Source organism: Rhyacophila brunnea, unplaced genomic scaffold (assembly GCF_057557595.1).
Source record: "Rhyacophila brunnea isolate RB1 unplaced genomic scaffold, BYU_Rbru_1.0 scaffold_1, whole genome shotgun sequence".
NCBI classification, from domain to species: domain Eukaryota; kingdom Metazoa; phylum Arthropoda; class Insecta; order Trichoptera; family Rhyacophilidae; genus Rhyacophila; species Rhyacophila brunnea.
In genome coordinates, this window is record NW_028232751.1 from 28,158,138 (window position 1) to 28,172,401 (window position 14,264).

A 14,264-nucleotide genomic window follows, 5' to 3' on the forward strand; every position below is an offset into this window, starting at 1 on the left:
GTCAGGTTGTCATTGTCATTACTTTTCACATAGCCTGTGCATTGGCAGTCAAATAATCGTGTGATGTCCTCAATTATTTATTGGTAGCCAATAATGTTATGTAATAATTAAACAATGAACATTGCATATCATGCAAGCGTCTCTGTTCAATTTCACCCGATGATCTCAATTACTAAATCATCGATTCGCTGATAAATAAATTCTTCTTGGCTATTTATTATATTAATCAATGTTAACGGAGTGCAAAATATCTAGTTACTGACTGGGACCACATATTAATGGAATTGCTTCAATTGAATATAATTTACTGTAAAAGTGCATTAAAAAGTATTTTAACGTATTTAAAAATTTAATTTTAAATTATTGAAAAAACTGCTAACTGAGTTTGTTAATCAATCTAAGTATGTGTTTTATTATATTTTTTATTATTGAAATTTATTGTACCCATTTCATTAACTTTTATAGATTTTCAATGTATTTTTTAATTAAAAAAATATTGATTTATGTTGGGATATAAAACTGTGTTATCTAAATTATATATTATGATAATTATAACAAATCGCTCCAATACAAACACAACTTTACGATATATTTTTGTTTATTATTTTTTTGCTTACTAAGTTCACTTAATATAAAAATAGCTAATCGAATAAATGTGTGATTAAAATTTAATTAAAATTATCTGGAATAATAAATACAGTGTGCAAAAGGAAAGGGGCGATAAATTTAAAATTGATTCTTTTCTTGAAAAAATGCCAAAAAGAGACAAACAACGTCGATTTGACTCGTGTAGTTTATTTTTTGAATACACATCGTTATTACGTTGGCAATCCATTTTGAATAATACCTAACATAAACATATTTCATGTTTCATGCCATGTTAAAACCGTCTTTTTATAATTTCTAATATTCAATAATAAATAAATAAAAAATATAGTATTTAATTGTGTTATTAAACGAATATTATATCTCTAGTAAATTTACATGTTTAACAAATCCGGTTCTCGGTAATAAGTCTGTATTCTTCGTATAAGTATCTATCATATTTGTAAATCTATTAACGGATGTACATTTAATCACCTTGAATCAAACACCTGACGTAGTTGCAATAAATTTCGTATTGTTTTTCCAGCTGAGATTGCTGCAGCATGACGGCGTCCGGTGGCGACGGACCGAACGATAAAAACGTTCCCACGGTGATTGTGACGGGACCTGCCGGATATAAGAACAGCGCCTTCCGATCCGATGGCGAGGACCTTTCTGGAGACCCTGTCAAACCACCGCCCCTGCCGATAGACGAAGAAGCATTCCCAAGTGGAAAACTCAAACTATCACCCAACGAAAAATGGAGAATCTTGAAAAACATTGCTGCCGTAAGTGCAGCGTTTATGGTTCAATTCACCGCGTTCCAAGGAACTGCTAATCTGCAGTCTTCCATCAATGCAGCCGACGGTTTAGGGACCGTATCATTGAGTTCAATATACGCGGCTTTAGTCGTGTCATGTATTTTCGTACCGACATTTTTGATAAAATGGCTAACCGTGAAATGGACTCTTTGCTTGTCCATGTTGTGCTACGCTCCGTACATAGGGGCGCAGTTCTACCCGAGGTTTTACACCCTGGTGCCAGCTGGAGTGATCCTGGGAATCGGAGCTGCTCCCATGTGGGCGGCAAAGGCCACTTACCTGACGCAGGTGGGCAGCGTCTATGCGAAGATCACCGACCAGCCCGTTGACGCCATTATTGTGCGGTTCTTCGGCTTCTTCTTCCTTGCCTGGCAGACGGCTGAGCTTTGGGGAAATCTTATCTCTAGTTTAGGTGAGTGTTCAATTTAACTTAGTATCCACCTACATTTAAAAAAAAGTATTACAACACTTAATTGAATATGCACATCAAATGCAACAGTACACACTATTGAAAACAACTCAGATCTATCTACCTACTAGAAAATATGTGAACAATAAATATTACGCGCGGTGTGACTCAAACCCATTTCCACTGGATTCGCGCCAATGTGCTTTGCCTATTGAGACATGACGTGCGTCTTATCTAATTATGACGAAATGAACTCGTAGTATTTACACTCTGAAGGACTCGACAAAACGTGTTATTTTTTTGGCAGTCGGTTTTTGTATTTTAAATCAAGGTATGATTGATGGCCGAGCGGCAAACGCATCACGTTATAATGTTATGAGTACCAGGTTCGATCCTGAGTCTGGCAAATACACATATTCTTTTTTTAATATGTGTTTGGAGTCAGACTATGAACCTAATAGGTTAAAATGTGCTAACTCTTCTCGTAAAAATCTGTTCAAAAAATAATAATTACCATTATTTGTCAGGATCTCTTCAAATTATCGTTATAGGCACTTGCTAACAATTATTAAAAATGTTACATTCTCAAATCTAATAAATTATTCGAAAAATAATTTAATAACGATCAGGACCGGTTTTCTTCTCTTCAATACGACATTCTCAACTTCAGTTCATCAGCTAAGAATTCAAGGATTATTTAATTTTATAATTTATTTTACTTAACACAGTGTCTTTCCGCCAGGTTAGTTATTTCATAAAGTGAATTTTAATATTGTGAGACTCGCGGTTCTCTATTGTGCTTTTTGATTTTGCTTTGTATGATGATGGCAATATACAAACGTCTCTAATATCTCGATAATAATAGGTATGCTCAACCTCAAGTAGCTGTGATCTACTACATTATCAAAACTGGCAGTGATTTGTATCACACTCTCACATTATTATTCCTCAACATGAACACACGTAGTATATTTTGTAGTCTTTTAATCTGTGAAAATTTCTTCAATTCCTATATGTACTTTATTAAAGAAGATAATCCTTTATTTTGAAAAAAAATAATTTTAATTCACTAAACCGAGAATACATCCGCCATCTCAGATATTAGCTTATTTGTGGGGCATTTAGTAACTACATTTGCTTAACAAGAAAAGCTTATAAAAGCTTTCTTAAATACTACACTAAACTTTTTATCCGATTTTACAGAAGCTTCTTGAAGGCAAATAATGTTTCACATTATTAAAAAACCCCTCAAAAAAACTCAATTTGTCTCAATTAATTATATTATTAGTTATAGATCATTTATGGTTTATTCGGGCTCAGCGCAGAATCTATGAATGGAAAACCGTGCTTAACAAAATTACTAGTGTTGCTGTGACGTGTCGAAAAAAAAATTTAAGCACATACCTGCAATCAATGTTAAGTAATAATAACGAAAATAAACAATGTTATGACGTTTTATTGTTAAATGACAGGAAACGGCTGGAGGTCGTAAATTGCTATTTATTTTACATTTTCATTTTAGCAGGCTGTTTTGGCTACAATTTATCTACCAGTTAACAAAAAATATTTCAACTAAAAATTAACTCATTGGGCATATCAAATACTCTTTCTTGCCTCAAAATATTATATTGTTATCCAGTTAGTTCAGATCAATATACCTACATATTATATTTTGTATGCGAGTATTATTTCCATCCAAATCGGAAATTCAAAAAAAACATGAACTTTTGATATGTAAGTATAACAAAAAAATGTTTATTTGATCACGAACTACTGGACTAGGTATCTATAACATATAAAGGTATGTGTATTGGTAATTCTTAGGGATTGCAATCTCGTATATCCTTTGTAAACTCGTAAAAAACTTATATTCGTGAAACCTACTCGAAAAAGTAACATTCAAATTTTTCTTTTATGGATGGCACTGCATAACCTAATAACTATTAATATAACATATATGTAATAACTAAGGAAACCATCCTCATCTATGACGACGGTATATTAATCCTTATTTTAGATCATACGAGATTGTAATCGCGTCTTGTTTCACTTCGATTTTATGTGTGACTGTTAAATAACAAAATCGATAGTTTTTTTTTTTAACTTAAATATAAATTTATAAACTAAAGTAATTAATTATTATACTTTTGTGGTTCTATTAATTCCTTCATTCTGCTTTTCTTGTCCAATTATTGACTCAAAGTGCTCATTCATCAGTTGGACACGCTCAAGACATTGAAATTGCTAGCATCCAGCACTCCGTATTCGCCCATAAAACATGAAGCTATTTTTTGATGCTTTATTGCATTGATGTACCTATCTTGATCATCATTGATAAAATTAGGCGTCGGTTCTTTGGTCGATATTAGACTATCAAAGATCTTTGAAAAATCTTTTTTAAAGAACAAAAAGTATGAAAAAGAGTATTTTTCAATGTTGCAAGATGAAATTTTGAAAATTTTGTAGATTGAAAAAAACTTATGACAATTAACGATTTATCTGATGAAAATTTGACCAGTGTCCTTTAAATGGAATTATTCTTATAATTTTACAAATATTTTATAAATAATCCCGTAAATGTAACATTCCATCCAATATTAAATATCAATAGATTTACTGTAATCTCTGTAAGCATGGCCACACTGGCGCCACTTATTAGCGGGCCATTAGCAAAATCATACAAGGGCCGTCGCCAGTGTTTCTAAAGAAATCCTTAAAAACCACAACTGGGAACTTACTTTAATTCTACATTGAAAAAAAAATCAATCTAACATCAATGGAAAGAACTCTTTTAGCTTTCGTTCGAAAAAACAGGTTTTTGTACGATCTATTTTTAATCTATATTTATTTATAACAGAACAAAACCTTGTGGACATATCAAATCAAAATTTAGGACTTCACAACATGAGATTTACATTATAACATATTATATTACTCTCACAAGAGAAAAGAAGAAAAAATAAAACTGTATAACTTAATAGAAAAATCTTTAATAATTAATTACCCACTATCGGACTGATGTTTCGGGCCTCTTGACCGATTGGGATGCAATGATTTGAACACTCATATCATGCAACTTTTATGACGCTCGTTGAAACTAGAAGACGGAAAAAAATCAAAAAAATAACTAATATTGTAGAAAAAAATCGCCACCCAGGTTCTAAAAAAAAAAAAAAAACTCCAAAAAATCAACGTTGAAGCCAACATATATTAGTTGTCTATTTTATTAAATTATTTTTTATAAAATATTACGCAGTGTAAAATCGTGTTTTATAAAAGAAATTTTGATAGTCTAATAACTTCACTGAAAAATTTATTGGTTTTATGAATTTGGCGACCTCGTCAGATAAATTTAATATTTCACAGCTGACGGGGGAAAATATTTTTCGCGCTTTACACTCGAATGCATGTAACTTTTGGCAATCGCCGTCACTTTTGTATTGAGTAAATACAATAGATATCAATTTAATTTAATAATATATTATGTAGATATGACGCAATAGTATGTTTGCATTTCTATATGTTCATCTTTTTTGTAAATATGGTGATGTCATACCATTTCCCTGAGAATAAAAATGTCATTAAACTTATAATCATTGAGCGGTGTTATAAAAACACTGTAAATATTATTATTGTTTTTTTTATCACGCTTTGAATTCATGATTGCAGTTTTATAGAAACCGAATTCAAAATGTATGCGGCGTTCATTGCTAATATTCGTATCAGAAAATTTCATTGCCTATTAATTGATTTTTGTTCTATGAGTTTTTGACGTGTAAACGTTTTAACTCTCCAGCATCATTCACCAAAATAAATCTAGTTTATAACTGTAAATTAATTACACGACCAAGACATTGTCAACAGATATATATTTATAAAATGAATCCTGTCCTAATCGTTATTAAATCATGTGAAATAACACCGCACTCAGACACAATAAAAATTCACACGCAAATGCACTAAGCACTAGTTGCGGACTGCATTTATTATACTGTTTGTGTACGTCGCCAGCATTTTTTTAAATGAATTAATTCTTGTTTTATGCGTTTTTTATATGTAAACGTATTCACTTATCTACCTGGGCAATTCTTCTTCTTCTTCTTCTTCTACGATGGCGCTACAGCTCAAGTCGAGCCCTAGCCTCCTCCACCGCCGTCCTCCAGCCGGAACAGTCCTCCGCACGTCTTTTCCAGTTCATGATTTTCAACAGCCGGTTGGCATATTTTGTAATGTTGTCACCCCATCGTGTGCTTGACTGCTTGCTGTGACTTTCCCACTGGCGCTTTCACCCTGGGTTTCCTTCGAGGATCTTCTTCGGTATCCGTGACTCAGGCATGCGCTGGACATGGCCTGCCCAGCTTAGCCTGGGCTATTCACACAAATTAAATTCGGTTTGTCACGTTTTGATAAACAATACAGCTACCAATCACACCCAACGGTGGAAATCACTCGCTGCGAACTGCATTTCCCATACTGTTTGTATGGAACGGAGGCAATTGACTAGTTGTGGAATTCAGCGCTTCTTCGGCATAAATTACCCATGTTCAGCCACTCCGCGCTTAATGATGAACACAAGGCCTAAGGTTGTAACAACTGGTGGGTTACACACCTACCAGTCGCTGAGATGTCTGCACTCACAAGTGGCTACATTGCTGAAGTTAGGAATTGTGATACCGAATGAAAATACCAATACCGGTATTTCGGTATAAATATGGGAAAAAAACAGAAGTACCAATAAGTATAGATAAAAAAAACCTCTTTAAAATATAAATATTTTATACTTACTTAGAAAAAATATCTAAATATGTACATATATTATCGTCTCTGTTCTGGCAGAACACACTAACTGGAGAATACTAGTTTTGAGTAATTTGACTTTGAAGTTGTTAAAATGTTTGAAATAATGGTCTATCATGTGAGTTTATTAAGTAATCGTAAAAAGGATGACTTTAAAATAAAGACTGTTAATTTATTAAAAGGTTTCCAGGCGGTAAGGTTTAAAATAAGGAACATTTTGGTACTAACTCAATATGTCATTTTTTCGAATTAGTGTTTTCTGACAGAACAGTGACGTTATGTAAATCTTTAAAAATAAGTAAAGGTAAGATATGGTAGAGATGTTGATGTTTGCCCTGTTAAACCTTTTATAATCAAATAGTACATTTTGTTTCCACTTTCAATAAAGAATATATCGGTATTGTCTGATTTATAAAACCGGTATTTCGGTATCGAAAAATACTGGGTCACCTGTTTTTAAATCCCGGTGTTGCAATCCCTAGCTGAGGTGTTGTATACATATAAGAAGTATTTCAAACTAATACTAAGGTATTAGTGTGCCGTGCCGTGGCTGGGACACGTGTTGCGGATGCCACCAAAAAGTGCGACACTTCGTACCCTTGTGGCACAGCCTCAAGGGTTCTGTCGCCATGGCCTTCCCTCACCCTGCAGCGGTACTACAAAAGCGACCTGCGTGCTGCAGGTCTGACATGGAGGGAGGCGCAAGAGTTCGCGATGGACCGAGGGAAGTGGCGCGAACTTGTGCTTGCTCTATGTCCCAATGCTGAGTCGTGGCAGGGTGGAAGAAGAAGAAGATTAGTGTGCCGTATTGTAAAAAAGTTTGAGGAACTCCGAGTTAATCAAAAAACAGTAGTGTTATATTTTGTTAGTTTGTGAACGATACGATGATTGGCTAGGAACAAGTGAAATAACAATATTACAATTATCTCAAATGCCAATTAAGCACATATCTAGTAGTTTTGCAATTATATTGCGTAAGACAATAATAATTCCATGCCATTTTTTCTTGCAACACTCAAGTAAATTCAAGAAATTCTTAGTAGTAAAACGTACGTATTAATTTATATATATTATTATGAATTGGATGGCGATGAGTGCTATAAATCTGTGTTTTTCAACCTTTATGCCTACGTCCCCCATAATAGTTGGCCTAGGAAAGTAATTAAAAAAAATCGCACCGGTTATTTTTAATAAAAATATTTTTTTTGACAATAATTTCTGATCTTAATACGATCATATGGGCCTACACAGCGTGAAGGATTGTATAGATAGATTTTTGTTTTTACGATAAATGAATGTTAGTCAATTCCTCAATCTATTAGGACCATACTCTGAGTCCAAACATAAATTAAACAACAAATTATGTATTTGCTAGACAAAGGATTCGAACCTGGGACCCACGAAAATAGTGGGCAATAATTTAAATTTACATATATCATATTTCTTATGATATTATATGCGTACTCGCTAGGTATTCATATTTTTATAGTAGGCTTCTTGTGACTGTTTCAAACTAGCAAGATTTTAAGTGCTTAGTTGCAATGTTGTCAGCGACAAATAAATATCACCTAAATTCATACTAATATTCTTACGAGATTTTGAGAGCAGATAAATAAGTCAAGTAAATTCAGATTCAATAAGATAGTATGTGTCGCAATAACTGTATATAAACGTTCTTGTTAATGTTAATTGATGTTAGTTAATTATTGAAAATGTACTCGCCCAATCACCACCGTCCATATAGACCATAGAGGTTTTAAATAAAAAGAGGGGCAAGCAATCGGCTTGTTCGTACAACTGAACAATAGCCAACAACTTACGAGAAATAGCAACGCGATAAAAAAAATGCAGGGCATCACGGAGGATTTACTTTGGTCATTATACCGTATAATCAATAATGTTAAAGTTAATTTTGCCGCAAATTGATTACCAGCCTGCCTCACCATACTTTTTTATATAACCTGCCAGCTTCACCATACTTTCATATAACCTGCCGCCCCTAGATATAGACCATATATCTGTCTAACATGAGAACTCGTCTTACTTCGCAATTGAAAAAAAATGTTATTTATTTTCAGCATCAATTCAGATTCACACCAAATAGCTCTATCAACGAACCTTGCATGCATGTCTATCTATCTCTGTCATATCACTGAATAGAAATTGCATGTCCTCGAAAGGCTGTTGATCAAATGGTCAATAAACACAAAAAAATCATTATCGTGTACTGTAATAGCACTAACCATTAATGATGGACATTGTGCTAGTCCAGGGTGTCCAATATTATTTTTGACAAGATTGATCTATCCCAGAAAAGCGAGAATGGCTTTTTTTATAATTTATATATATATGACTATAATAACTAAAGTATGGAATTTAATCTTTTTCATATACCTAATTTTAATACTTATTCTAACCGTGACCCCCAAGATCTCTTTGTGCAACCCCAAAACTTTATGTTTGGCCTGGGGTCCCCTTAATATACCTACACATGGCTCCCGGTTGAGAAAGCTTTCGATTTATTGTAAGTAAATTGGTGGAATTTAATAGATTTTGGGAACTTCTGGCAATGGACATATTACAAAACATGTAAGTTACTGGAAAAATTGCCTTAAAATGTTTTAATAATTCTATCAATACGTATGTACGAGTATCTAAAATGAAATTCAAATTTAAACATACATTTTAAATAATTTAGAACTATTCAAAAAAAAAAAACTTCTACCGAGTGCTCCCTCCCCCATCCTTCACCCAAAATAATATGCAAAATCAAAGTCGAGAGCTTTTTTAAGTTTTTTTTTTTTTGCTGCTCCATCTATTTTTCATCGAAAGAATATCCTTCTAGAATCTGTATTGTTATCCCACATTTGCACTGTTGTCGGTGCTATTGAAATTTCTGCATATGACATGCATGCCATAGGTTTGCTACCAATGCTATATTGCAAAGATGGCGAACCTTTTTACGCACGTGTGCCAAAATTTTCAAACAATATTTTTCGACAGTCTGACGTACCAAGTAGTTTTTCATGGCGAATAAAACGTTTTTTCAAGTTTTCTAAAATAAATACTTTTTAAGAATTCTATTAAAATATCTTTTAAAAATACAATTGAGTTCTTGATATTCTATCTATCATCGTATTTCTAGCCGAAGGCACATCTTTTATTCTTTGAATATTTTGTTTCTTATTTTCAAATTTCTCAAAGAGATTGTGGAAGCATTTAAACTCCTCTTCTTTCGTATTATATTCTCCATCACTGAACGGTCTTCCATTTTTAGAGATTATGTTTGAGGCAAAATAACAAGCAGTTATTAGATATATTTGATTGACTGCAGATAATTAATTTCATAAGGTTTGTTGATTGAATATTTTTATTTTTAATTGTTTGATCATAAGGTCCGTCCTATGCTATTGCATATTTACATTAAACGTAATGATTATTCTTGAAAAGGATTTGCCTGCTATTTTGTCATTTATGATGAATTTAGTGGTTTCTGTTTGAGCATCGATTGCTAAATATAATATGAAAAACCGATGAAAATACGCATGGCTATGTAATCATTATTTTGTAATGTTATATAAGTAAGTACCTACGCATGTATTTATTTGTAAAACTTTTTTTATAAGAAAAACATTTTTTATATATATATAAAATAGTAATTTCTTTTCTCTTCAAAATGAAACAATCGCGTGCCATGCAAAATCATTTCGCGTGCCATAGGTTCGCCATCCCTGCTATATTGTATGCATTCCTATCAAATTGAAGCATTTTATCTTTGCGACTATCATTTTAAGTATGTCAGGCATAGTTAACTTCAAATAATAATTGAGTTTATAATTATTACTAATTTCATTCCAAGTACTCCATCATCTGACATAAAGTAGATTAAAATCTTTATTATAAATGTATTAAGTATAAAAAACCTAAGTTTTTTTCCAGTAAATGTGGTGGGTATTCAATCGCATGCCTCTTAAGTTTGTCACTAGAAGTCTCTATTCCATTCCTCTTAATCTTTTCCGTTGTTATAATATTGTTATCAAAAAATTTCTATACTTACTGAAAAACCCTCATTATATTTATAGTATAATACAATGCTTATAAACGTACTTCGTAATATTCATTAACACAGCTCTCAAGTATTTTAATATATTTGGTATATTTTTATATTTGGAATTGATTTATTGAAATTGTAGAAATATCGCTTCAGTAACAATCAAAGTATAGTGTTTGGTAAAAAGTTAAATATACCTGATCAAAATGAAGCCATAGATAAGATGAAATATTTCAACAAACGCACATTTATAGCAGTTTTTTTTCATTGTATGTTTATCTTTAAATATGAAAAATTAATTATCTTTTTAATGTTTTTAAAACACTTCTTTATCTATAACCAAATGTGACATTTAATGACATCTAGTTTTTGTTTAGTAAATTCATGAATTTTCGTTAAAAAAGGCTATAGTCTATATCGACCAGGTGGTAGTAAAAAATCACATTATTTATAGTCTATGGTGCACATGAAATGTCTTCTAGAATCTAGACTGACACAATATTTTGGGATTCGTACTAAAATGGTAATGGTAAATATCGGTAAAGTTTATTGAATTGACCCTTTAGTATTCTGCTCGTAGATGCCGTTGATATCATGGTATTTCATTATAATAATGTTGTTATCATTTTCAGTTCTCTCATCTGGCGCACATGGCCGTGGACAGGCTGTCGGAACCAGTCCCATTAATGCGACGATCGCCGACCATGCATTAGACCATTGCGGCGCCAACTTCTGCGTTATTGGAAACCATGGAAATGACAACTTGGAGAGGCCACCAGATGCTGAGATCTATGAGATCTCTGCCATCTACCTGGCTTGCGTGTTGCTGGCTGTAGCCATGATGGCGTTCCTCGTTGATCCTCTGTCCAGGTACGATTTTTCTAATTATCGCGGTATTTAAAAAAATACGTTATAGACATTCATTCATAAAACACAACGGACGAGGCCTTTGAGCTTTGGTCAAAGCCACGAATCACAGCCACGTGACAATACGTGAAATATTACGAAGGACCTGCTTTCTTACCGTCTGTATATTTAAATTATAGTTACAAGTAGGCACTTACAGACATACAAGTTTTTTTGTAGATTACAGAATGTGTTCATAAAAAAAATACAGACAGATATATTATTGGGTTAATGACCCTACATAACCATATATGAACCTACATACATATGTACTATTAATACTTATAATAATGACTGATAGATATTGTGAAACGATTATGTACCTATATTTATCTCTGCCCCAGTACAATATCAACACAAAAGAAAATGTGTAGTTTGTATAATATTATAAATAAAAAATAGAATTTTGATCAATTTTAAAAGAGTTTTTAGCTGCTTTATGGGAAATACATTATTTAACGGCCCACGTGCTCGTCGTAGGTCGAAATTGAGTTTTTATTGTATTTTCAAACCATCATCCTGGACACTCCTTAAACGGTGTAGATAATCTATTTATATAATTTTGAAGCCTTATTATCCTTTATAGTTATTTTAAACATTTGATGACTGCATAAAGTATTTTTATTACATAAAATAGTATTCTTTTAAACCTCTCGCTCTAATGTTTCAGTATATAGTCATATTTCGGTACATAACTGTGCAGTGGTGTTAAGATTTTTTACATTTATTAATTTTTAAACGCATTTATAAAACCATTAGTATAATTTATTACGAGATAATTTTTGTAAAATATTCACGATAAAAAATTATATTGATAATCTCTGTGATCCCAAATTTGACAAGAATTAGGCATTTTATTATTCAAAAAATCGGCAAGATTAACACATTTGAAGATGATTCTAAAGATATTTATTATAAGCTATGTCTTTGACCATTCAAGTATGATAAACATCTTATGAATAATGATTGCTTTATAATAATTATTGACCTAAGAATAAGGTAGTGTTTTTTTTAAATACGCCATTTCTTTTGTCATTCCCCAGTGGTTAAGCTACAACATACGACCGTAGCTATAAATTGACAAACTATAATTGAAGTTAGGAGTAAAATTATGTTAACGCGCGTGTTTGAACATGTACCTAACCGATTTTTTTTTTATTTTTTTTTAAACGGTACATGTTCAAACACGCGCGTCAATATCATTTTACTCCCTACTTTAATTATAGTTTGTCAATTTATGGCTACGGCCGTATGTTGTAGCTTAACCACTGGGGAATGACAAAAGAAATGGCGTATTTCAAAAAAACACTACCTTATTCTTAGGTCAATAATTATTATAAAGCAATCATTATTCATAAGATGTTTATCACACTTGAATGGTCAAAGATATAGCTTATAATAAATATCTTTAGAATTATCTTCAAATGTGTTAATCTTGCCCATTTTCTGAATAATAAAATGCCTAATTCTTGTCAAATTTGGGATCACAGAGATTATCAATATAATTTTTTATCGTGAATATTTTACAAAAATTATCTCGTAATAAATTATACTAATGGTTTTATAAATGCGTTTAAAAATTAATAAATGTAAAAAATCTTAACACCACTGCACAGTTATGTACCGAAATATGACTATATTCTAAAACATTAGAGCGAGAGGTTTAAAAGAATACTATTTTATGTAACAAAAATATTTTATGCAGTCATCAAATGTTTAAAATAACAATAAAGGATAATAAGGCTTCAAAATGATATAAATAGATTATCTACAACGTTTAAGGAGTGTCCAGGATCATGGTTTGAAAATACAATAAAAACTCAATTTTGACCTTCGACGAGCATGTCCCCCCTTAATAATAACATTTTTTCAGAAATTTCTACTAAAATAAGAAAGATACCTTTTTACAATTCTCTGATTACATTAATAATTGTAGTTATAACATAAATTACATGTAATTGTAACCTTAAGTTAAAAAAAAATGGTGTTCTACTGAGGCACCCATATATTTATTTTATTTTCTTTCTGTACATAAAGTTTTCATGAGTTTATTTGATTGAATAAAAAGAGTATTATTAAACTTTATACATAATTCTTTCATGATGCTGTGTATCGTGCGATTAACTTATTTGATGGCACCATAAAGATTTATTTATTTTTTATTAACTACATAATGTTTGTGGACGTGTTAAATAGGTTAAATTTATAATTGTATATATTATCATGTTTCTTTAATATTTACATAAACACATGCTGTCTTTTCTACTTTCTTGTTATATTAGTTGTTATTAATTTTGTAATTCAGATATTTTTATAATTTTGTATTTATTATGTATTATGGCGCATTGGCCAATCGCTGTAATGCCTTGATACTCGTTTTCTAAATAAATAAATAATATTATGAACCGTTTAGTATCAGAAGTAGAACTGTCCGATATTATAGGTAGAATGCTAAGCGTATGAAATAGTTATATTTTTAACAGTGATTGCTAAATGTACCCATCAATTTTCTTCTGTACCTAGAATATATAATATCATCATCATCAGCCTGAATCTATCCACTGCTGGATGAAGGCCTCTTCAAGTTGCTTCCACTTCTCTCGGTCCTGTGCATTGCGTTGCCACGTACTTCCGCAGAACTTTATCATTTCATCGATCCAGCGGCCTCTAGGTCTACCTTGTGGACGTTTTGTAC

General features: G+C 32.0%; 1 protein-coding gene across 2 annotated transcripts in view; it reads left to right on the forward strand.

The window, feature by feature from the left end:
• Nucleotides 1–14,264, forward strand: part of LOC147079647 (UNC93-like protein) — a 191,073-nt gene that overhangs the window by 144,081 nt on the left and 32,728 nt on the right. For both annotated transcript variants that reach the window (XM_085942784.1, XM_085942791.1), the window contains 2 exons: nucleotides 1,133–1,818; nucleotides 11,296–11,533. In XM_085942784.1, the coding sequence (XP_085798910.1) occupies nucleotides 1,149–1,818; nucleotides 11,296–11,533 (908 nt within the window). In that variant the 5' untranslated portion in view covers nucleotides 1,133–1,148. The remainder of the gene's footprint in view (nucleotides 1–1,132; nucleotides 1,819–11,295; nucleotides 11,534–14,264) is intronic.